At 43.9% G+C, this 23,550-nt stretch overlaps 1 protein-coding gene across 1 annotated transcript in view; it reads left to right on the top strand.

Moving 5' to 3' along the window:
* SETDB1 (SET domain bifurcated histone lysine methyltransferase 1) overlaps positions 1 to 23,550 on the top strand; it is a gene marked incomplete in the record, with an annotated part of 3,089,600 nt that overhangs the window by 554,465 nt on the left and 2,511,585 nt on the right. The window contains 1 exon segment of the mRNA XM_044080041.1: positions 2,003 to 2,090. Coding sequence (XP_043935976.1) covers positions 2,003 to 2,090 — 88 coding nt within the window.

Raw genomic sequence — 23,550 nt, 5'->3', positions numbered from 1 at the left:
AGACCTATTTGACTAAAAGAAAGAGGCTCTTCTTATTGAGGAAACTAACAGATGTCTTTCCAGCAAATATTTGCATAAGTCTTGAAGTATCTTGCAAAATTCTGAGTGACTACTGTTCACCTTTGTTAAAATGCCTCCGTCTGCCATTGCAGCTTGCCTCCCTGTAAACCCTACCCTCTTGATACATACTACAGAAAAGCTGTTCCTCAAGGGAGCCTTGGACTTAAAACCTCATAGGAACAAGGTTGCTCAATTTTTGGACCATAATCTTATACAGGCAGAGTTAGTTTTAGTCCATTTTAGGCTAGCTCCTTGTGATCTGATTAGAAACCTCAATTTTAGTGGTATTTTCTTCTGCCAAGAGGGTCTCTGCACTCATTCTACACTGTGCATCCTTAGAGCCATCCTTTCCTTCATGCCAGAAATGGTATCTGAAGTGGCTCTCAACCAGACTTTGCAGTTGCCTTTTATGTTTCCTAATCTAAGGAATGGAAAGAGGATTTTACACCACGTTGATGTGCGTTGGCATTTTAAACATTATCTAACACAAACTTAAGAATTCTGAACATCTGTCTCCTTTATCCCACCTAGGTGGGGCAGGCCTGTCTCTATACAAACTAATGCAAATGCATTACTTTTTGTTGTGAGATCAGTGGGTAACACGTGAAGGGACCAGGTAGTGTCTACTCAGTTTTGACAGCATCGTTTAAGAATGTCTAAGTGGAGGGTATCTGTGAGGTTGCCATATGAACTGTGGTGCACAATTTATGCAGTCACTACATGCTGGACCATCATTTGAGGAGCAGGGCAGGCATTGCTGTGGCCCTGTTGTAGTGTATACTGTGATTATTCACTTGAGGCTGCTGCTTGTAGTACTGTTCGTAAGGATAATGCATTCTATTGCAGCAGTACAGCCATGTGAGTGTACTCTGTATAACCATAGATGTTCATTAGGGCTGGCACTTAAATGTAGGCTCCCATCCTCTACCCTTGTCTATGAAACTCTTGTACCTGAGAAAGAGAAGGAAAGAGGCAAGACATTCAGTACAGACAGTAAATTCAGTACTACATTTTTTCTAGGGGTCTTTTCTCTGTGGACATTCAACAGTATCACAGGCATTTCACCCCAGAAACTCTGGAGGAACGTTTAACATCCTTCATTGTCCCCATGGGCTTTACAGAGTGTGAGTAGGGATATTTAATTTGGTTGCCAATATGGGATGTGCTTTGAGGTGGCTGTCTTGCATAAAAAATGAACTGAAAATTTTACATGCCGTTTTACTTTTTAACAATGTATCATTTGACAGCCCAGACTATGGGAGGATAAGTCCACTTCTTTTTTTTACATCTGAAAGCTCTTGAAGTCGGGTCAGAAGACATTCCATCCACATGTGACTTTTCTCATGGATAATGACTTGTATTTCAGGAGTAACCTTGCTTAAAATCTGCATTTATGGTGACTATACTCTGCACTTTTTTATAAGTCAAAAAATAATAGGAACATGAAAAACAAGTTTTCTTATGATAGAAAAAACTTTTTGAGAAGTGCTGCTGTGGCAATCATGAGCTGTTACTTGGATGTATTATGTGTACGTGTGTTGCATGGAATAATTTTCTGGTACGTGGTGCTTCTAATGTGGAACTTGTTAATGATCAGTGGCAAAAGATGGCTGGAATTGTGGTATGTATGTGCCATTTGTAGGTAAGTTGTATAAATGCTTTCACTTGACTTTATTTGAAATGACATTATGTGCTAGTTGCATCATGATAGATTTAAGCCAGTAGATGTGTATCCTAGCATACTGAAGAAGTTAGTAACATTTTAGGAAACATTCATCAATATAGATGAGTTATAGAGCACTCCCAAGGTATACTTTTACAGAATTTATTTAGGCAACTCTGAAAACACATTGACATCAGTTTTCTTTGAGAAAGGAATTTAGTTTTTTGAGTTACAAAAAATTTCTACGGGAAAAAGTAATAGTCTCCCTTATTCATTCAGTTAAAGGATGCCATGGCTGCAATGAGAAGGTCTGCCAGAGATGTTCAAAAATTTGTAGAAGCAGTTTCCAAGAAAAACAGCACACGAGGTTAGTGCACATTATTTAACTGCTAGTTATAAAAGGATCTTGATTCCAGAATTCCTTTCTTTTTTGCTGCCTGAAGTGCAATAATGTAGATGAGACTGACAGGCAAAAAGAATAATGCAGCAGCAACAGTTGCTTTCTTACAAAAAGCAAATTTTGTCTCCTCGTTTTATTGTGGTAAGTTAATGTTGCTGTGGTATATATGGCTTCTTTTTGCTCAGATCCTTCTGCTACTACTGATTACATACTGCAGTGTGAAAAATATGAGGTGGTATAGTGAGGGGCCTATAGCCAGCCTCTAACATATCGTTTGACACAGTAAACTACGTTAGTAAAATGGTTGTTTGGTTGTTCTTGCATTCCTTCAGCAGAAATAGACCAAAAACCTTGCTTTACTTAATGATATTCAGGATTGATAAGTTAAACATTCAAGTTTGTAATACCAGATATTTGCATTACAAAATAAGCAACATTTTGTATAGTAGAGTACTGTGTGTTACAAAACTGCTTTAGTAAGGCAATTTATTACATCTAGCAGGCTTGTTTGGGGGTGGGGTTCTGCCAAGCTCCTAACTTAGAGTGAGAGGGCAAGCTCTGTGACCTTGTAAAATTTGTATCTACTTGTAGGTACTGGGGGTGATATAGTGGGATAGCAGTTAAATTTGCTGCTTCACATTACACAGTTTGCAAGATCATTTTTGGCTGAAGTGTCTTCTGTGCAGAGTTTACACTTTCGTCCATGTTTTTTTAAGGTGCTTTGAGTTCCACAAGCATTCCAGAGAGTTGGAATTTCATTCAAGAGGTGACTTGGTGATCCACCAAATTGCCTGTAGTTATGCATAATAAAACATGTGAATATGTGCATGCATCTTGCAGTGTTTTCAGGTTTTGTCCAAGACATATTTCAGTGCATTGCTTCCAGTGAGTTGCAGTATAGGCTGTAGCTGTACCATATTCCTAGATTGGGTTAAGCCGTGCTGTTGGAAAATGGATGCTAGGGTTGAAATTTCATCCATTATTACCATGCTGCATTTTTATTAATTAAAAGAAGTTGCAATTGCTTTGCAAGAAGCCTTGTTACTTAAAAATGTTGCCCCTTACTTTGTAAGATGTGCATGTACATATTTATGTATACATGCAGCCATATGTACATAAATACATGGGTTAATGCTGCTATGTCAGTTTACTTGTTTGTTGAATGAATCTGTGACACATTGTCAAGTTAACGTTTCATTTGAGTAGCATTTTTTTTCCAACTAAACAATGCAACTGCAGTGTTGCACGGCTATGGGGTTTGGAGGATTATGGAGCGTTAAAGAATGGTGTTTGCTCTGTGCTTTTCAAGTGCTTAATGTTACTTGTGCTGTGGCCGCAGTTGAGCATTTCACATGCAGTGTGATAAGGGTCATTTCTTCTTTTTTGCACTGTTATGCTGTCTTGGAGTTGGTATATTTGAAGTTCTGGAACTCCAGTGACTTCCCCTCCTACAAATCTGTATTAAAGATAAATTCATCTTCTGTCTAGCTAGACTGGACCACTCCATGTCCAGGTTACAGTGGATAAGACCCTCCCCCCAAGTACTAGCCAGTTATAGATCCCCCTCCATGTTTCACGACACCCAGGAAGCCTACTTAACCAACCTGAAGACAATCCAAATTTTACTGAACACAGTGGTTATGGAGGATTTCAATTATCCACCATCAGCTGGGAAACCTACTCTAGCCCAAGCTCTCTAGCACATTTCCTTGACCTTGTAAATTCAAATGTTCTGGAGCAAATTGTCCATACCCTGACAAGAGGAACAAACATTCTAGATCTGGTCATCACGAACATGTCAAACAGGTGCATTGCTGCGACTGTTGGACCCGCATTAGTTAAAACTGACCACAATTCAGTCACTTTCAAAATGATACCAACACCAGAACTCACAAAGGGTGAAATCAGACTTAAAAACTTCACCAAGGCAAGCTATATTCTCTAGGGTGAAGGTTTAAATGCATTCCAAGCCTCACCCCAAGCTGAAAGTGGTAGCTAAGCTGTTGCACGGCTATGGGGTTTGGAGGATTATGGAGTATTAAAGAATGGTGTTTGCTCTGTGCTTTTCAAGTGCTTAAGGTTACTTGTGCTGTGGCCTCAGTTGAGCATTTCAAATGCAGTGTGATAAGGGTCATTTCTTCTTTTTTGCACTGTTATGCTGTCTTGGAGTTGGTATATTTGAAGTTCTGGAACTCCAGTGACTTCCCCTCCTACAAATTTATATTAAAGATAAATTAATCTCCTGTCTAGCTAGACTGGACCACTCCATGTCCAGGTTACAGTGGATAAGACCCCCCACCCCAAGTACTAGCCAGTTATAGATCCCCCTCCATGTTTCATGACACCCAGGAAGCCTACTTAACCAACCTGAAGACAATCCAAATTTTACTGAACACAGTGGTTATGGAGGATTTCAATTATCCACCATCAGCTGGGAAACCTACTCTAGCCCAAGCTCTCTAGCACAACATTTCCTTGACCTTGTAAATTCAAATGTTCTGGAGCAAATTGTCCATACCCTGACAAGAGGAACAAACATTCTAGATCTGGTCATCACGAACATGTCTAACAGGTGCATTGCTGCGACTGTTGGACCCGCAGTAGTTAAAACTGACCACAATTCAGACACCTTCAAAATGATACCAACACCAGAACTCACAAAGGGTGAAATCAGACTTAAAAACTTCACCAAGGCAAGCTATAGTCTCTAGGGTGAAGGTTTAAATGCATTCCAAGCCTCACCCCAAGCTGAAAGTGGTAGCTAAGCTGAAGCTTACACTTATGCAAGTGACTGTACAGGGCATTAGTGTATAAACTTGGCTGTACCAGATAGAATCAAAGCCAGAGCCCCAAATAAAATTGGGCTACCATGGTGGACTTCCAGCATCAACAAACTTTACAGTAAACACAAATGTTGCTGTTCAAGAAAAAGACAAGGACCCAACAATGGAAAAGCACCCTCCTCAGCCTTAACAGGCAAATAAGACAGCTTGTCAAATCCTCCAAGAGCTTCTTTGAGAGAAACCTAGCAGGCACTGTCAAGGATAACCATAAGACCTTTTGTACTTAACTTAAAGGGTATGACCCAAGCATGTGCAGAACTGGTGGTCAACGGTGTCACACATATTGACCTTACAGAGATGGCGAACTTGATAGCGGCTAGATTTGGTGAAAATTTCACTCAGTTATCCCCTCCTAACTTACAACAAACCCCCTCCCCCACTTTGCATATCTGAAGAACAAGTTCTGAAAACCCTGTCCAAGGCAAAGAACACGACATCTATGGGATCAGATGACCTCCCAGGCTGTCTTCTTAACAGGCTAAAACATGAACTAGCATCACCACTAAGTATCATTTTCAATCATAGCCTAACCACAGGCTTTGTTCCTGTGAAATGGAGAACAGCTACAGTTATTCCCCTCCACTAAGTTGGCCCAGCAACAGACCCGGGGAATTACAGACCCTTAAGCCTGACCAGCCTTATCTGTAAGGCCTTGGAACGTATTATTATGGACCTCATAAATAAAGACATAGGTGACCTCCAAACCGTAAATCCTACCCAGTTCAGCTTCGTGAATGACTGATCCTGCTTGTTAAATCTGTTGGATTTCCTTGAAAGTGTGACCAGGGTTACTGATGAGAGCAAATCTGTGCTACAGCATACCTAGACTTGGTAAAGATTTTCAGCATAATCCCACATTCAGGCATTACCAATAAACTGAGCAAACTGAATGTAAACCCCTTCGTTCTAAGATGGGTTGCCAATTAGCACACAAACTGGACACACACTGTCAAAGTGGGTGAATCCACATCAACCAGCAAACCTGTTACCAGCAGGGTGCCACAGGGATCAGTGTTGGGCCCCCTAATGTTTGGTATATACTTCTCAGAAGGTCAAGTCAAAACTAAAGGGTTGTGGTTGACCAAGTTTGCAGATGACTGCAGACCTAGGTGCAGTCATTGAATCCCAAAATGATGTCCGTATACTCCAGGAGGGTCTCACACAGACCATCGACTGCTATATTAGTCACGGTCTCAAACTGAATGCAGAGAAATGCGTCATCATTCCTTTCAGCACAAACAATGTCCCTTCACACTATCAGTTCACCAACAATACCCTAAGTACCCATGAAGTGGTAAGAGACCTGGCATCACAGGTTGATCGCGAACTTAATTTTGACCACCACATGTTTACCATTGTAAGGAAAGCTTTCCATGTAGCTCGCTTGATTAGTAAAGGCATTGCCTCGAGAGCCAAAGAAGTTATAACCCCCTATACTTGGCAATTATTCGGACCATAATTGAGCATAACACCCCATTTGGTATGTACCATACTAAGCACCTGCAGCAATTACTGAGACCTCAGAGGTTTCTATCAAAGAAGATCAAGGGCCTCTAGGATGTGCCTTACATGGACCAACTAGTGTCCCTGTCATTTTACTCCATATTGTATAGACTTCTTAGGGTAGACTTATGCCTGGCCTATATAGCAACCCAAGACCCTATCCTATTGAATTTACTGCATATCCATAAATCAAATGGGTCTAGGGCTACCCATTCCAGGGACTTAAATATGGCCTGTGACTTAAACAGGACATGCTGGAGGGACAGATTTGTCTTCCAGCGACTGCCACGTGTTTGGAACAGGCTACCAATTCATGCAGAAAAGAGCACCTCTATGAAACTGTTCAAGAGGAACCTGGATGAGTGGATGGGGCACCATAAAGTCCTACTTGGGATAGTGCCCACAACCCTCCTGGACATGGGCAGTCATCACTAAATGCAATCTTGGATATTGACTAGTACTTCTACGGTATTACACTGGGTTGAAACGGCTAGGCTTAAATGACCTCTGGGTCGATAGCTTAGTAATCTCCTATGATCAAAAATCCAACACTGTTCCAACTAACAGGGTAGTTTTCCTGGTGCAGTCCTGGACTTTTCACTTCAGTAAGCCTTTCTGCCCCCCATACAAGGTCTCCTTTTTGAGCCATACATTCAAAGAATCCAGCAGAAGCAATGCATCTCAGCCAGGGAGTTTCTCCGAACACTGGAATACATGGCATCTTGCATCCTCATGGTTCCCTTGGCCAGGCTGCACATGAGGAACCTCTCGTGGTATCTCAGAAGGGTATGGTGGCAGCACTCTCCACCTCCAATGACTGGGATACAGCTGATTCCTTGTCTCAAAGAGGAATTTGCATGGTGAGTACAGGCTTGTGCCCAAAATCATGACCCTTCCATTTAGATTCACTCCCCAGAGCCAATCTCTCATGACAGATACCTCGGAGACACATGGGGGGCCCAGTTTCAACACCTGCAATCCCAAGGAAAGGGGGAGGTTCTGTTCAAGTACAGCCAAATAAAGTGGAAAGAGCTTATTGCAGTGCAAAAAGGCCTGATAGCTTTCAAGGAAAAATGGGAATTGGAGGTCCTGTTAGTTAAAACAGACAACACCACAGTGATGTGGTACATAAACTGGCAGGAGGGCACCAACTCTTACCCTGTGTCATGTAGCAATGGAAGTTTGGGAAACTGCTCACTCACTGGGTTTGCACCTCCTGGCACAATGCCTTCCAGGTGTTTAAAATACTCTAGCAGATCACCTCAGCAGAAACTTGACAGACCACAATAATGGCATCTGCATCTGGAAGTATTTCTCAGCATTGCCCAGAAATGGGAAGTCCCACAGATAAACCTCTTTGCCACGAAAGAAAACTCTCACTTGGAAAAATTCTGTTCCAGGATCAAACAGAAATCAGCCTGGAGAACAGATGCTTTTTCCTTCCAGTGGACTCGTATCTCTTCATTTATGCATTTTCTCCCTTACACCTACTACCACGAGTGCTTCTGATGATGAGAAGAGGGCCCAAAGGTAATACTGATAGCCCTAGACTGGCCCAGGCAGCACTAATATCCTCTGCTTCTTGAACTAACCAGTGGGAGTCCTTGGCTTTTGCCTCAGAGAGTCGACCTTCTCACTCAGCACAAGGGAAGGATTGTGCATCACAGCCTGAAGACGCTGAGCCTTTTTGCTTGGATACTTCTACAGCATCCAGAAACAGGCTTTTAATGTAAGTGAACAGGTTCAGGACATTCTCAAGGAGTCCAGAAGGCCTAGCACTAGGAAGTCATACTCAGCTAAGTGGAAATGATTTTCCATCTGGTACCAGCAGCAGCTCCACAATCCTGATTCAGTCCAGATTGCTAACATTCTAGATTACCTGACTAGTCTGGTTGATAAATGCCTTTCTTACTCCTCCATTAAAATTCATACATCTGCCATTTTGGACCATATTTCTGCTTTCATCTTGTTTTTTTCCCATCTCCTGTTATCATCCATATCAGACCATCTAAGAGATAACGTACCCCTGCATGGGACCTTAACTTTGTTCTGGAAAAATTGACATTGCCTCCTTTTGAACCTGCAGCCTCTGCCCAACTGAAGTTTCTAACTTGGAAAACTGCCCTGCTGCTGGCTACCACCTCAGCCAGGAGGGTCTCTGAACTGCAGGCTGTCGTGGCAGTGGAACAATTCCTCATTTTCTACCCAGAAAGGGTTTCCCTCGGAACTAACCCTTTTTTCATGCCCAAGGTGGCCACTGATACTTCTCTGAATCAAGCCATTCACCTGCCTACATTCTTTCCCAACCCCCAGAACAAAGGGGCAAGAGTACTCCAGCTACACTGCTATCTTGACAGAGCAAGAGCCTTGAGAGAATCTGACCAACTTTTTGTGACCTGTCCCTCTGGCTGTGAGGGAAAACCAGTTTCTAAACAGACCATCTCAAACTGGATCTCCCACTGTCTCTCTCTTTGTTATAGTCATCATGGCAAAAAAATATCCTGAGGCTGTCGGGTCACACTCCACTAGGGCTACTGTGACCTCTGCTGCCTTTTTGAAATGGGTTCCTACTAAGGACATCCTAGAAGTTGCCACCTGGTCATTTTTGCATACCTTTATCTAACACTACCACTTGGCAGCCTTTTGTAGGTCCAGAACAGGATTCTCCAGTGCCGTCCTGCAGAGCATCCTGTCCTTTCCCTAATCTCTTTCCTCTCTCTCTCCAGCTTTGTGAATCTTTTCACAAGTAAGGACTGCAGCAGTGAAACACAAAGGACATAGTACAGTTGTGTACACTTACCATAAATATTGATGTTCCATTGTATTCACTGATGCAGTCTTCTCCCCCCCCCCCTTAACCTACTAGGTAGTATACTTATAACCTCTTTTCTAGCCAAGGGAACCCCCCCCCCGGCATCTCTTCTGTATGGGTACTCATCCTCAGTTCCCTGCTGCTCACTTGAGGCTCCTACCTGTTAGGGAACAAGGTAAAACTGATTTCATGACCTAGACTGGCTCCCTGTATACCCAAGCATACTGACGTCTGAGTGTCTGCCAGCCTTAGGAGGAGGAAAAAATTTCTGTGGTAATTGGGTTAGCCAAGTGCTTTCCCGGCAGGAAATCCTGCAAGTCAGGATTGCAACAGTGAATACACTCAAACATCTGCATTTATGGTAAGTGTACACAACCGTACTTCTGTCATCCTCCTGATGATCCTAAATTTGAGGAGTATGTGAAATGTGTTGAAGAGGAGGGGTGGGTGGCATTATCTCATTTCTTCCCCACTACACCTCTGTCAGAAGACGTTCTCGTCTCCCCTTTTAGCCTCTGGGTGGTTCATTCTGCTGACAAAATGATAAAGCTTGTGTCATCAAAGAAGCTTGGAAAGATCCAACTGTTGTGGCACCCTGCCCTAGCAAGCACAGTAAGATCCCCTGGCCTTCCAAGGACTAGAATGGTTGGTTTCATATTCAAATCAGTGATGCTGTTGTGGTGGTGGGAACATTAACAAAAGATCCAGTACTTGAGAGCCTATGATTTCATCACCAGGTAGAAAGTCATGGTCCTTGGATTCCTTTGAGTAGCTAGTGTAAGTGTTGTCAGTTTCTGTTCAGACATTCTTTTTTAACTTTCACATATACTAAGGTTCCACTAAGAGCTTGTAGAAGATTTGATTGCTCGACAGGTTGCTGAGCACAGAGCTTAAATCTAAGCTCGGTTTATGGATAGAGACTGTTTCTCAGTTTCCAGTTTCACTTGGTGGCTACTTAATAATTTTGTAGATGGTACAGAGACAGCAGTGGGCACTAGCATAGCTGTTCACCATTGTGCCTGACTTTAATTTGGACTTTGTTGAAAATTTTGAGTAGTTGTTGCTTGTCACTGCCCCATTTAACGTTACCAGTTTATTTGGGGTCAAAGTAAAGGAAATGTTAGAAGACCGTGAGAAAGAGGGCAAGAAACTAATAGCTTTTTCTGTTAAACTTGACTTCAGAATGCCCCTTTTTATGATGCAGAAGAGTTTTTGTTTGCTTTGGTGCAGGCATGCCCAACAGCCAAATGGAAATAAGACCTATGAAAGGAACCAGTGTGATCTTAGGAACTTTCATAATGGACACCTCCATGGGGACAAAAGTAGTCAATGATGTCAGGGATTGTGCAGCTCTTGTTAGTGAGTACAGCAGAATCCTTAAGGACGTGGATAACTTTCCCACCCTAGAGGCAGTTGGAGATCAGTTGTCCTGCCATCTCCCTGCATGGATTGCCATCAGACTGGACACATTGCTCAGAACCCATCATTCCAGAGGCTTTACTATTCCCTTTCACGTAGTACCTTAGTTGCACACACTTCTATTACCTAGGATCTCAGCCCACCAGAAGATGGCAGCCAAACTAGAGGTGTCAAACTAAGATGTCCTATCACACCAGAACGAATCCAGGTACTACTCAAGGTTCTTTTTCGTTTCCAAAAAGTCCAGGAACTTTGTGCCAATCTTTGATCTCAGTGGCTTTAAGCGGTTGTATTAAAAAAAAATGCCAGATGGTTGTGATTCAGTCCATACATGGATCATACCTTCACATAAAGTTTGCAAAAGGCATCCATGTGGCTTCATTGCTTCATAGATGGCCTGATATCCAGCCAGTATACCAAAGTCTTTAGGTTGCTTTAAGGTACGCTGTATGTCACACTTATGCTCCTTGCATAACGTAGAGCATAAAGGGTGATGTCTGGAAGTACCATCCTCAGAACTTCTTTACCCCCAGTCCAAACAATATCTGTTGATGGTCAGTCGAACATCCATTCCATTGCTGGTTCACAAAGCTGTTTCAGATAAGTGGGTTTTTTTGGTCTTATCTTTTTTTTTGTGGGGTTTCATGTCATCCAAGAAGGTTAAATGTCAGCATGGGAGACAGATTCCCCATAAAGACTGTCACGAGCAGTGCTTATTTTGATGTCCTTCAAGGATGCATCTGCAGTCATAACATATGGGTTGTCCTGCCTCAGGCAGCCCTTCGGTCGGCCGGATTCCAAAGTCTGGGTCTGGCCTCGGCTGATGTCGCACTTTACCCGACGTCAGAGCTTCTGGGGTATAAAGGCATCAGCCGACGCCATTTTTGTCAGTCTTTCTTGCCGCGCGGTGCCCGAAGCAGAAGCTGTTCGCAAGTGCCGGTCGGTCAGATCCAGAGATTTCAGCTACCGAAGACTTCTAAAAAAGCTAAGTACCCCGTTGGGGACTCTTTCTTGCCTCAGCTGATGTCAGACAAAGTAAATAATTGTTTAACTTGTGAGAAACAAATACCTCATAAGGATTTCCATTCTTACTGCCTTCCTTGCTTAGGCCCAGACCACGACGTATCAGCTTGTTTAGCCTTTGCCTCCTTCAATCGACGGACTCTTAGACGTCGGTCGGAGTTTGCAGAAGAGTTTTTTGGATCCGCTTTTGCATATAAAATGCTGTCGGATACTCCGACTACACATTTGGCCAAAAAAACGCAAGGAAAAGGATCGACCCTCGCGGCATGCGGTTTCGGCTGAAACCACGGTTAGGCCTACCGCGAGTGTCTCGGTTTCGGCTGAAACCGAGTCCTCGGTTCTTACTTCTGCCGAAATCATCCCTCCGACAACCGAGGCCAGAGAGGCCCCGGCTGAGTCGGCTTCAGAAATCCCTACCGAGGAAGCAAGCGCACAAGAATTGTCCGACACCATCCCATTGGACATTTCTACACCTGCACGTGAGGCAGCTAGGCCCCCTGCTTCTATGTCTATTAAGGCCTTCTCCAGGGCTAAAGCTGCCAAAACTTCAAAAGCTTTACCTGCCAAACCTACTTCTCAGAGACTTTCCTCAAGTTCTCAGATTCTCAGCCTTGCTGAGGACCTTATATCCTTGATTAGGGGATGTCCTTCATGGATGCATCTGCAGTCATAACAACTGGGTTGTCCTGTCGTCAGGCAGCCCTTCAGTCGGCCGGATTCCAAAGTCCGGGTCCGGCTGATGTCACTTCACCCGGCGTCATCTTTGTTGGTCTTGGTATAAAGCATCAGCCGGCGCCATTTTCTTCAGTCTTTCTTGAAGCTGTTGACTCTTTCTTGCTCAGCCGATGTCAGAAAAAGTTAATAATTGTTTAACCTGTGGGAAACAAATACCTCATAAAGATTTCCACTAGGCCCAGTAGCAGCCTGTTTTTCAACCGAACAGTTTTCGGTTCTGATTTTAAACCATGGTTAAGCAAAAAACTGATCAAAATACAGCTGAATCTACCTCTACAACTGAGTTCCCTGCTAACACTCTTGAATCGGCCTCAGAAATTTTACCCACTACTGTGCTTACCACTGACTTATCAGACACCATTCCCTTGGATGTCTCTACCCCGCGTGGTGCTGCTAGGCCTCCAGCAGCCATGTCCATTAAGGCCTTCGCCAGGGCTAAAGCAGCCAAGACTACTAAAACAGGGCCTGTTAAACCCCCCTCAACCAGGCCCTCTTCCAGTTCTCAAATGCTTACTTTGGCAGAAGATTTAATTTCATTAATTAGAGGATCTCAATCTCACCCAGACAGGGCCTCTCAGCCCCAGAGAAGAGACCTAGGGCAGAGCCCCATGAGCCAGTGTCCTCTGATGATTCTGCTGATGAATCAGACATAACTGACCAGCCAGAGGCTCCTTTCTCCAATTTTGAAGATTCTGATGCTGAAGAATCCATTCCAGCTGCTTCCCACCAGAAGAATTCTCCTTTGGGAAACCTTGCATGCCATGCGAGAACAGTTCCAATGGCAGCAACAGGATTTTCAGACTCCAGAAAAGACTTAGGACCTTTTGCACCTTCCACAGCACAGGCCCTTAGCTATACCTCCTGTTCTCTCTGTGGTGGATGATGCTTTCAATGATGTCTGCTCGGCCCAGATTCTTTACCCCAGCCCCTGCCAAACCAGACAGATTTTACAGGGTGCCAGATACTCACCACCACCTTTACAAGGCCCCTCTTGCAGACCCGAAACTATTTCCCAGGGTCCCAAGGCAGTAGCGACCATAGCTAAAACCCTGTTCCTTCTGAAAGGGAAGCAAGGTCATTAGACAGATGGGGTAAAAGGTTTACACTTCAGCCACTCTCTCAGCTAGAGCTTTAAACTGTCAGTTTCACATGATACAATACCAAGAGTTTATGCTTGATCAGTTAACTAAAAAGCTAACCACTGATGAATCTCTTGATAAGAAATATGTATTAGAAATGGTAAATAACATACAGCAAGTTAGTAACCACTCTTTAAAATGTGGCTATGATGCACTGGAGGCTTCATTTAGATCAGCCATGACTGGCACTGTAATTAGAAGGCATGCATGGCTAAAGGAGCAAGCTTTACCGGATCATGTTAAATCTAAATTGCTAGATGCTCCTATGGATAAAACAAGTTTGTTTGGTACACCTGCCCAGCAGGTTATGAAGAAAATGGAAGAAAAGGCAAAATCAGTCCAGACAGTTAATCCTAAACCCGCCTACCAGGGAACAAATAGCAGCTCCTCTAGGCGGAAAGCTAACCTTATTTTCAAAAAACTGGCACCACATAACAAAGGACAAGTGGATTTTACGAACCATAGATCAAGGTTACCGGTTCCACTTCCGCACTTTACCAGACAAAAGAGGAATGCCAAATCTACCTCCAAATCAAAAGACAGAGGCTCTACAACAGATAATGGAGTTAGCAAACATGAGAGCTGTGGAGAAAGTGCCAACAGCAGAGCAAGGAAAGGGTTCTACTCCAGACTATTCCTAGTTCCAAGAAAGGAAAAAAGTTGGAGACCAATTCTAGACCTGTCCACCCTGAATACTTACATCATTGTCCTAAAATTCAAAATGCTGACCCTACAGCAACTTCTTCCCATGCTGGGCAAGGAGTGTTGGCTGGTAACTCTAGATCTCAAGGAGGCATACCTGCACGTCCCCATTCGACCAATCTGCAGAAGATACCTCAGATTTCTTGCAGGATCAGAGCACTATCAATTCTCAGCATTGCCCTTTGGCTTATCTACTGCAGAGTATTCACAAAATGCCTGGCATCAGTAATCCATTGCAGACTACAGGAATTCAAATTTATCCATACCTGGACGACTGCCTGATACAAGGAGACAACAAAAGCAAGCTGACAACAGATTTACAAAGGGTCATTCACTTGCTTCAAGCACTGGGATACACAGTCAATTTACAAAGTCAAGACTGATACCATCCCAGACAAGGACTTTCCTGGGGCGGAATTGGACACAGTAAGACAAATGGCATTCCTAACTACAGAAAAACAAAAGAACTCCCTCTTTACTTCTTGGCACTAACAAAACTGAACAAGTTAACAGCAAGAAAGGTACTGCAGGCCTTGGGTTTCATGGCATCATGCATAATCTTGGTTCCATTTGCCAGACTACATATGAGAAAACTACAGTGGTACCTAAAGAATTTATGGTCCCAACACAGACACAAATCCCACTAATACCATGCTTAAAACAGGACTTCCTATGGTGGGCTCAGGCATGCCAATCAAACCCAGGCCTGCCCTTTACAGTGAGTCAAGCAAGCCAGACCATCACAACAGATGCTTCAGACCTAGGATGGGGGGCGCATATGCTGGACAAATGCGTACAAGGATTGTGGACACAGGACCAACTTCACCTGCACATCAACCTAAAAGAAATGCTGGCAGTAAAACTGGCAATCCAAAAATTCAGACCATTTCTCAAGGAGGACCACTTGATGATAAGGACAGACAACACCACAGTCTTGTGGTACATCAACAAACAGGGAGGCACTCATTCTTACCCCCTGTGCAGAATGACTTTGGAGTTGTGGACCCTGGCACTCAGCTACAACATCCAGTTACAGGCAATATTTGTGCCAGGAAAAGAAAACTCTCTAGCAGATATTAAGCAGGACCACATCGGATGTCCACGAATGGCAGCTGCACCGGATATCTTCAAGACCATCTCGAAGAAATGGGGAATGCCTCAGATAGATCTATTATCACCTTTCAATCACCAGCTCAAAAATTCTGCACAAGGACATTCCACCCACTAGCATGGAAAGTGGACTCGCTCTCCTTCAGCTGGAAAGGCCTAACAGCATATGCATTCCCACCTCTTCCCTTGATACACAAAGTACTACTAAAAATCAAGGAGGAACGTCCAAGGATAATCCTGATAGCTCCAAACTGGCCAAGACAGCATTGGTACCCACTGCTGAGGAGCATGTCTCGAACAATATGTCCTGATGCCTTTGATGCTAACTCAGAACAACTTCAGCACCATGCATCCAAACCTAAAACGCTGCAACTGACTGCATGGAACATCACATAGCAGCTGCTAATATAGAACTTTCACAAAGAGTTAAAGACATTATTCTTGAAGGCCTTCAACTAGAAGGAATTATGCTGGGAAATGGAAAAGGTTTGTCATTTGGAGTTCTGAAAGAGGAAAAGATGTATCAAACATAGATATGGCTAACATTCTGGAGTATCTGGCCGAACTACTTCATTCAGGCCTGTCCTACTCCTCCATCAAGATTCATGCATCAGCTATTTCAGCAGAATACAGCCTTGATCCACCTGTTTATTCACACCCTTTGCTCAGGCAGTTCCTCAGAGGAATCAAGAATGTAAAACCTCCAAGGAAACCACCATTGCCAGCTTGGGACTTGAACTTTGTGCTAGAAAAATTGACACTATCACCTTTTGAACCAGCAGCAACAGCAGACATACAACACCTGTCATGGAAAACTGCTTTCCTACTGGCAATTACTTCAGCAAGGAGGGTTTCAGAACTACAGGCCTTAATGGCAGTGCAACCCTTTCTAATCTTCCACCAAGATAGAGTGTCCATGAGGACTAATCCTACATTTATGCCTAAGGTGGTATCCAGAGTGTCTTTAAACCAAGCAATCCACCTACCTACCTTCTTTCCCAACCCACAAAACAGAGGGAAAGAATACTGCATACCTTGGATGTACATAGACAGCTACGCTACTACTTGGACAGAACAAAAAATAGCAGAAAGACTGACCAACTTTTCGTAGCCTATGCAACAGGAAGGGAAGGAAAAGCTATTTCCAAACAGACAATCTCCAAATGGATAGGAAATTGCATACGATTCTGTTACTCCTTCCATGGAAAACCAATTCCACAGAACATAAGACCTCATTCTACAAGGGAGTGGCTACCAAAGACATTATTGAGGCTGCTACTTGGACCTCCGTGCATACATTTGCCAAGCATTATAATTTACCTCTATATTCCAGATCGAACAGGGTTTGCCACTGCTGTTCTGCAAGGGATCCTAAACACACCATAATCTACTTTTATCCTCCTCCCCTAGCTGGCTATGGTATTCTACCCAGTTGTTATGACTGCAGATGCATCCATGAAGGACATAGTACAGTTTTGTACCTACCATAAATGTAGATGTCCGAATTGGATAGCATCTGCAGTCAGGATTACCCTCCCTCCTTCCCCTCTGTGGTACTCCTAGGGTGTTTACCCTTCTAATAGCTAGCTAGTGGGGGGATTTCTTTCATGGTGTATTTGTTTGTATTTATGTACATACATGCTTATTTTTGTGTTTACCTCCATCTTTTGGAAACATTGGCATCTATCCAAAATTTTTAGCCTTCTATAGGGCTTCTGGCATCTGGGGCAAGAAACACTGAAGAAAATGGCGTCGGCTGATGCTTTTATACCCGAAGACCAACAAAGATGGCGGAAGTGCGACATCAGCACTTTGGAATCCGGCCGACTGAAGGGCTGCCTGACGACAGGACAACCCAGTTGTTATGACTGCAGATGCTATCCAATTCGGACATCTACATTTATGGTAGGTACAAAACTGTACTTTCCCAACCTCACCCAGACAGGGCCTCCCACCCTCCTCCTGACAAAAGGCCTAGAACTGAACCCCCTGAACCTCTCTCCTCTGATTACTCCTCGGATGGATCTGATTTATCAGACCATCAGGAAGGGGCATATTCGCCTTATGAGGATTCAGATGCAGAAGACTCTATTCCTTCTGCCTCCCCCCCTGAAGAATTTTCCTTTGGGGAGACTTTTCACTCAATGAGGGAACACTTTCAATGGCAGGGTCAGGATTTTTCTGATTCTAGAAAAAGATTAAGGACATTTTTACATTTGCCCCAGCATAGGCCTTTAGCCATACCACCTGTGCTAACTGTCGTTGATGATGCGTATAATGATGTCAGTTCTGCCCCTGATTCTCTTCCCCCAGCCCCTGCCAAACCTGACAGATATTACAGGGTCCCGGATACTCACTTCCACTTGTATAAAGCCCATGCTGCAGACCCAGAAACTATTTCTCAGGGCCCAAAGGGTGTTGCAGCTGCCACTGTCAAAAACAGTCTACCCTCTGAAAGAGAGTCAAGAGCTTTAGAGAGCTGGAGTAAAAAGGTTTATACATCTGCTACTCTTTCTGCCAGGGCATTAAACTGTCAACTCCATATGATACAGTACCAGGAATATTTGTTAGATCAGCTGAATAAAAAGCTTTCTTCTCCTGAGCCTTTAGACCGTAAGTCCCAACAGGATTTGGTACACAACTCTCAGCAGGTCAGTAATCATTTCTTAAAATGTGGCTATGATGCACTGGAGGCTTCATTTAGATCAGCTATGACTGGGGCAGTAATTCGGAGGCATGCCTGGCTAAAAGAGCAATCCTTGCCAGACCATGTCAAGGCTAAACTCCTAGATGCTCCAATGGAGAAACAAAGTTTATTTGGCTCCCCTGCACAGGAGATTCTAAAGAAAGTGGAAGAAAAAGCAAAATCTGTGCAAACAGTAAAGGATTTTCTGCAGGTTCAACCTCCGAGGTTCAGCAGAAACTGGCCTTCAAAGAATTGGTCCTTTCCAGACACCTCCAGAGCACAGAGGGGCAGGAATAGACGCCCAAGAGGCAGAGGTCAATCAAGGGGTGCCTACAGGGGTCATCAGTGGCAGCCTGCCAACCAGAGGAGTACTGCCACAGCTGCAACTACAACCACTTCCACAGGACAGACACAATGACTTGACTCTGATTCCGCCTACCAGGGAACAACTGGAAGCACCCTTGAAGGAAAGCTGGCTTTATTCTCGAAAAACTGGCATTGCATTACAAAGACACATGGACATTGCAAACAATAGACAAAGGATACAGGTTTCACTTCCACACTTTACCAAAAGAGCGGAATGCCAAACCTTCCACCAAACCAGAAGCCAGAGGCTTTAAGACAAATCAACAACTTACTTCAGATGAAAGCGATAGAAAGGGTACCATCTATGGAACAAGGCCAAGGATTTTACTCCAGACTATTCCTTGTACCAAGAAAAGAAAACCAATGGAGGCCTATTCTCGACTTGTCCACTAAACACATATCTCATTGTGCCAAAATTCAAAATGCTGACCCTACAGCAACTTCTTCCCATGTTGGGCAAGGAGTCTTGGCTGGTGACTCTAGATCTCAAGGAGGCATACCTGCACGTCCCTATACGACCAGATTGCAGAAGACACCTCAGATTTCTTGCAAGATCAGAGCATTATCAATTCTCAGCATTGCCCTTTGGCTTATCTACTGCGCCCAGAGTATTCACGAAATGCCTGGCATCAGTAATTGCACATTGCAGGCTTCAGGGAATTCAAATCTACCCATACCTGGACGACTGCCTAATACAAGCGGACAACAAGACAAAACTAATACAGGATTTGGCCTATGTCATACACCTGCTACAGGCCTTGGGATACACAGTCAACATCCAGAAGTCAAGGCTAGTGCCATCCCAAAGGATAACCTTTTTGGGTACGGATCTGGACACAATAACTCAGATGGCTTTTCTCACAGAAGAAAAACAAAAACAACTCCCAGACTACTTCATGGCTTTGACAAGACAAGCTCAGCTTACTGCAAGGAAAGTCCTGCAGGCCCTGGGTTACATGGCATCCTGCATAATCTTGATCCCGCATGCCAGGCTACATATGAGGAAATTACAATGGTACCTAAGGAATGTATGGTCTCAACACAGGCACAGTCTAGAAACCATGATACCAATCATTCCATGCCTGAAAAAGGAATTCCTGTGGTGGGCTCAGGCCTGCCAGTCCAACAGAGGGTTGCCTTTCAACAAACCACAACCAAGGCAGACCATCACCACGGACACCTCAGACCTAGGATGGGGAGCACACATGGAGGACAGGTGTATCCAAGGCCTATGGTCTCAAGACCAGTTAAACTTGCACATAAACCTAAAGGAGATGCTGGCAGTGAAGCATGCAATCTAGGCATTCAAATCATTCCTCCAGCAAGGACATCTGCTGATAAGGACAGACAATACCACAGTCATGTGGTACATAAACAAACAGGGAGGCACGCATTCCTACCCTCTATGCCAGATGGCAATGGATCTGTGGAACCTAGGCCTGAATCTCAACATCCAGTTGCAGGCCAAATTCGTACCAGGAAAAGAGAATTCACTAGCAGACAGCTTAAGCAGAACTACCACGGATGCTCACGAATGGATGCTGCATCCAGACATCTTCAAACTCATAACAAACAAATGGGGAATGCCAGAGATAGACCTGTTCGCCTCCCCACTCAATCACCAACTGAAGAAATTCTGCTCAAGGATATACCACCCACAAGCCTGGAGGGTGGACTCCCTCTCTTTCAGCTGGAATGCCCTAACAGTGTATGCATTCCCACCTCTGCCATTGATGTACAAAGTTCTACTGAAGATCAGGGAGGAACAGCCATAGGTGATACTAATAGCTCCAGACTGGCCAAGGCAGCACTGGTATCCGCTACTGAGAAGCATGTCTCGGGCGAATTCATGGCCTCTACCCCTATGGCCTCTTCTTCTAATGCAGAAGAACTTCAAGACCCTGCATCCAAACTTGAAAACACTGCAGCTAACTGCCTGTTAAATTATTTAAAACAAAACCAAACTGTCTTATCTCAGAGGGTCAAGGACATTATCCTGGAGGCTCGCAGACCCTCCACAAGGAAGACATACTCAGCTAAATGGAAGAGATTCCTCATTTGGAGCACATCAAAGGGTACAGATGTCACACTGGCAAACCTAGCACACATCCTAGAATACTTAGCAGAACTGTTCCTCAACGGCCTGTCTTATTCTTCCATTAAGATTCATGCTTCAGCAATTTCAGCAGAGTACAATATGGATCCTCCTATCTTCTCTCACCCTCTCCTCAGACAATTTTTAAGAGGGATCAAAAATGTAAAACCTCCAAGGAGACCCCCTATGCCTGCATGGGATCTCACTTTTGTGCTGGAAAAATTAACACTACCCCCTTTTGAACCAGCAGCATCAGCAGACTTACAGTTCTTATCTTGGAAAACTGCTTTCCTTCTGGCAATCACTTCAGCAAGAAGAGTATCCGAGTTACAGGCATTAATGGCAGTGCAGCCTTTCCTTATTTTTCACCAGGATAGAGTGTCTCTGAGAACCAATCCTACTTTCATGCCAAAAGTGGTATCCAGGGTATCCTTGAACCAAGCTATTCATTTGCCTACGTTCTTCCCTAACCCACAGAACAAGGGGGAAAAACTATTGCACACCTTGGATGTACACAGGCAACTACGCTACTATCTGGACGGAACTAAAACCAGCAGAAAAACTGACCAACTTTTTGTAGCATATGCAACTGGAATGCAAGGAAAAGCAATTTCCAAACAGACAATTTCAAAATGGATAGGAAATTGCATTCGTTTTTGCTACTCTTTTCATGGAAAGACAGCTCCTGAAAATATCAGGCCTCATTCCACAAGAGCCACAGCCACCACTACAGCTTTCCTACGAGGGGTGGCTACCAAGGACATTTTAGAAGCTGCTACTTGGAGCTCCATGCATACATTTGCCAAGCATTACAATCTACCTTTATATTCCAGATCCCGAGCAGGTTTTGCAACTGCAGTTTTACAGGGGATCTTAACTACACCATCCTTATCTTAGTACCTCCTCCCCCAGTTTGGCTATGGTATTCTACCCATATGTTATGACTGCAGATGCATCCTTGAAGGACATAGTACAGTTTTGTACCTACCATAAATGTAGATGTCCGATAGGTATGCATCTGCAGTCAGGATTACCCACCCTCCTTCCCCTCTGTGGTATTCCTAGGGTGTTTACCCCTCTTTCAGCTAGCTGGGGGAATCTATTATGGTGCATTTGTTTGTATGTATATATATATATATATATATATATATATATATATATATATATATATATATTGTTTGCTACTGTTTGGAACTTTCAACATTTATCCAAATTTAGCCTTCCTAGAGGGCACCTGGCATCTGGGGCAAGAAACACTGAGGAAAATGGCGTCGGCTGATGCCTTTATACCCCAGAAGCTCTGACGTCGGGGAAAGTGCGACATCAGCCGAGGCCAGACCCAGACTTTGGAATCCGGCCGACCGAAGGGCTGCCTGAGGCAGGACAAACCCATATGTTATGACTGCAGATGCATACCTATCGGACATCTACATTTATGGTAGGTACAAAACTGTACTTTTTGGTGCTTCCCACAGCCATAATTCCTGTTCAGTTTGTTAAGCCTTTGTTCCTAAGACCCTCCATAGTTGGCTTTCTTCCTTGGCTTTGCATTTGGAGAATCAGCGTTTGAAGCATTTAGCTAAAGAGACTATGGAAGGAACTTCCCGGTCTGAGGGACAGCCATCTGTGAAGGCGGCCAAGAAGTCTAGGTCTGATATTTTGCTTTGCAGTTTCCACCAGACATCTCTTCCAAGACAAATGAAAGTCTGGAGGTTCCCCTAGCTCTGCTGTTGGATTGTTCTGATGTGCCCTTTTCAGAGGCTGATATGGATCCAACCTTATGCACATCCTTGGAGGCCTTGCAGATGTCCGCTTCATACATTTGGGGGGACCGCGGCTGATTATTTCCAAGGGGCCTTGGGGGGTTTGTTCAGGTTTTGGTCAGGAAAGAAGTTCCGACTGATACTACTATTGAATGCCATCGAGGGTTGGAGCCTTCTAAGTTTTATAAGGCAAACAAAAAAGAGCTGATACTTTTTGAACTGTTTGAGCAGAGTTCTTAAGGGAAGTGAGAGGCTTTTGTATTTGAAATTTTATAAGGCAGACGTCCCCTTGAAGAAAAAGCAAAAGATTAGGCTTATTTCTCCAGCTCCCAAGGACCCACAGAGTGAATGGCAGAATTTTACTCAGGGTTGTTTAATGCTTTGATGGCTTTGAAAACTCCTTGTGGGGTCTCTGTTCCAGCCCCCCTCCCCGGTACTACCTCCCAATACTCCACTCCACTTAAAAGACCTAGGGAACAGGATTCCTCTGCAGAGGAGGTGGTGGATTCAGATGTGGAATCCCTTGCTTGTTCATCTCACATTCCCTTTCTTTTAGACTATGGGTTTGAGGAAGAGGAATCTGTTAGTTCTGATGCTCCTTTCAAGGAAATTTCTTTTGGAGAGACAATCTCCAGAATGATTGAGTTTTTTAAATAGGATTGTGCCCATGTTTCTGAGGTGCAGAAGAGGTATTACTAGCTCCTGCAAATGGACTCTCCTAGATCTTCTGCTGTTCCTCCTGTTTTGGCTTTTTTGTTGAATGCCTTTTCTACTGCAGCATCTTAGGCTCCTGATTCCCAGCCCCCTGCCCCAAGAAACCTGATCAGTTCTGTAGGGTGCCCGAAGACTGTAAATTTCTATATAAGCAGCCTTCTGCTGACCCTTCCGTGCAGCCTTTTACTAAGTTACCTCCTTCTGATAAAGAGAGCAGAACTATGGAAAGGCTAGGTAAGAAGGTGTATACCTCTGCTACCTTAGCTTTTAGGGCTGTTAGTTGTCAGACCCATATGTCCTGGTACATTTTGGCTCTTCTTTCCCAAGCTTCTTCAGGTAATGTCTAATCTCCTAGATTCTGAAAGGAACACTTCTGCTCTTTCTCTGTTAGTGCTTGCCATTCCATTAAGTGTAGTTATGATTCAGAAAATGCTCCTTCTAGGGCTGCTGCCTTTGGTTCTGTAATGAGGAGATATTCCTAGCTTTGGCTTTAACGTTGATATTATGTGATATGATA

This window comes from Protopterus annectens, chromosome 8.part0 (assembly GCF_019279795.1).
Source record: "Protopterus annectens isolate FY-2018-M chromosome 8.part0, PAN1.0, whole genome shotgun sequence".
In the NCBI taxonomy this organism is placed as follows: Eukaryota; Metazoa; Chordata; order Ceratodontiformes; family Protopteridae; genus Protopterus; species Protopterus annectens.
Note: the sequence above shows the minus strand (reverse complement) of the source record. Positions and strands in the feature narration are given on the sequence as shown.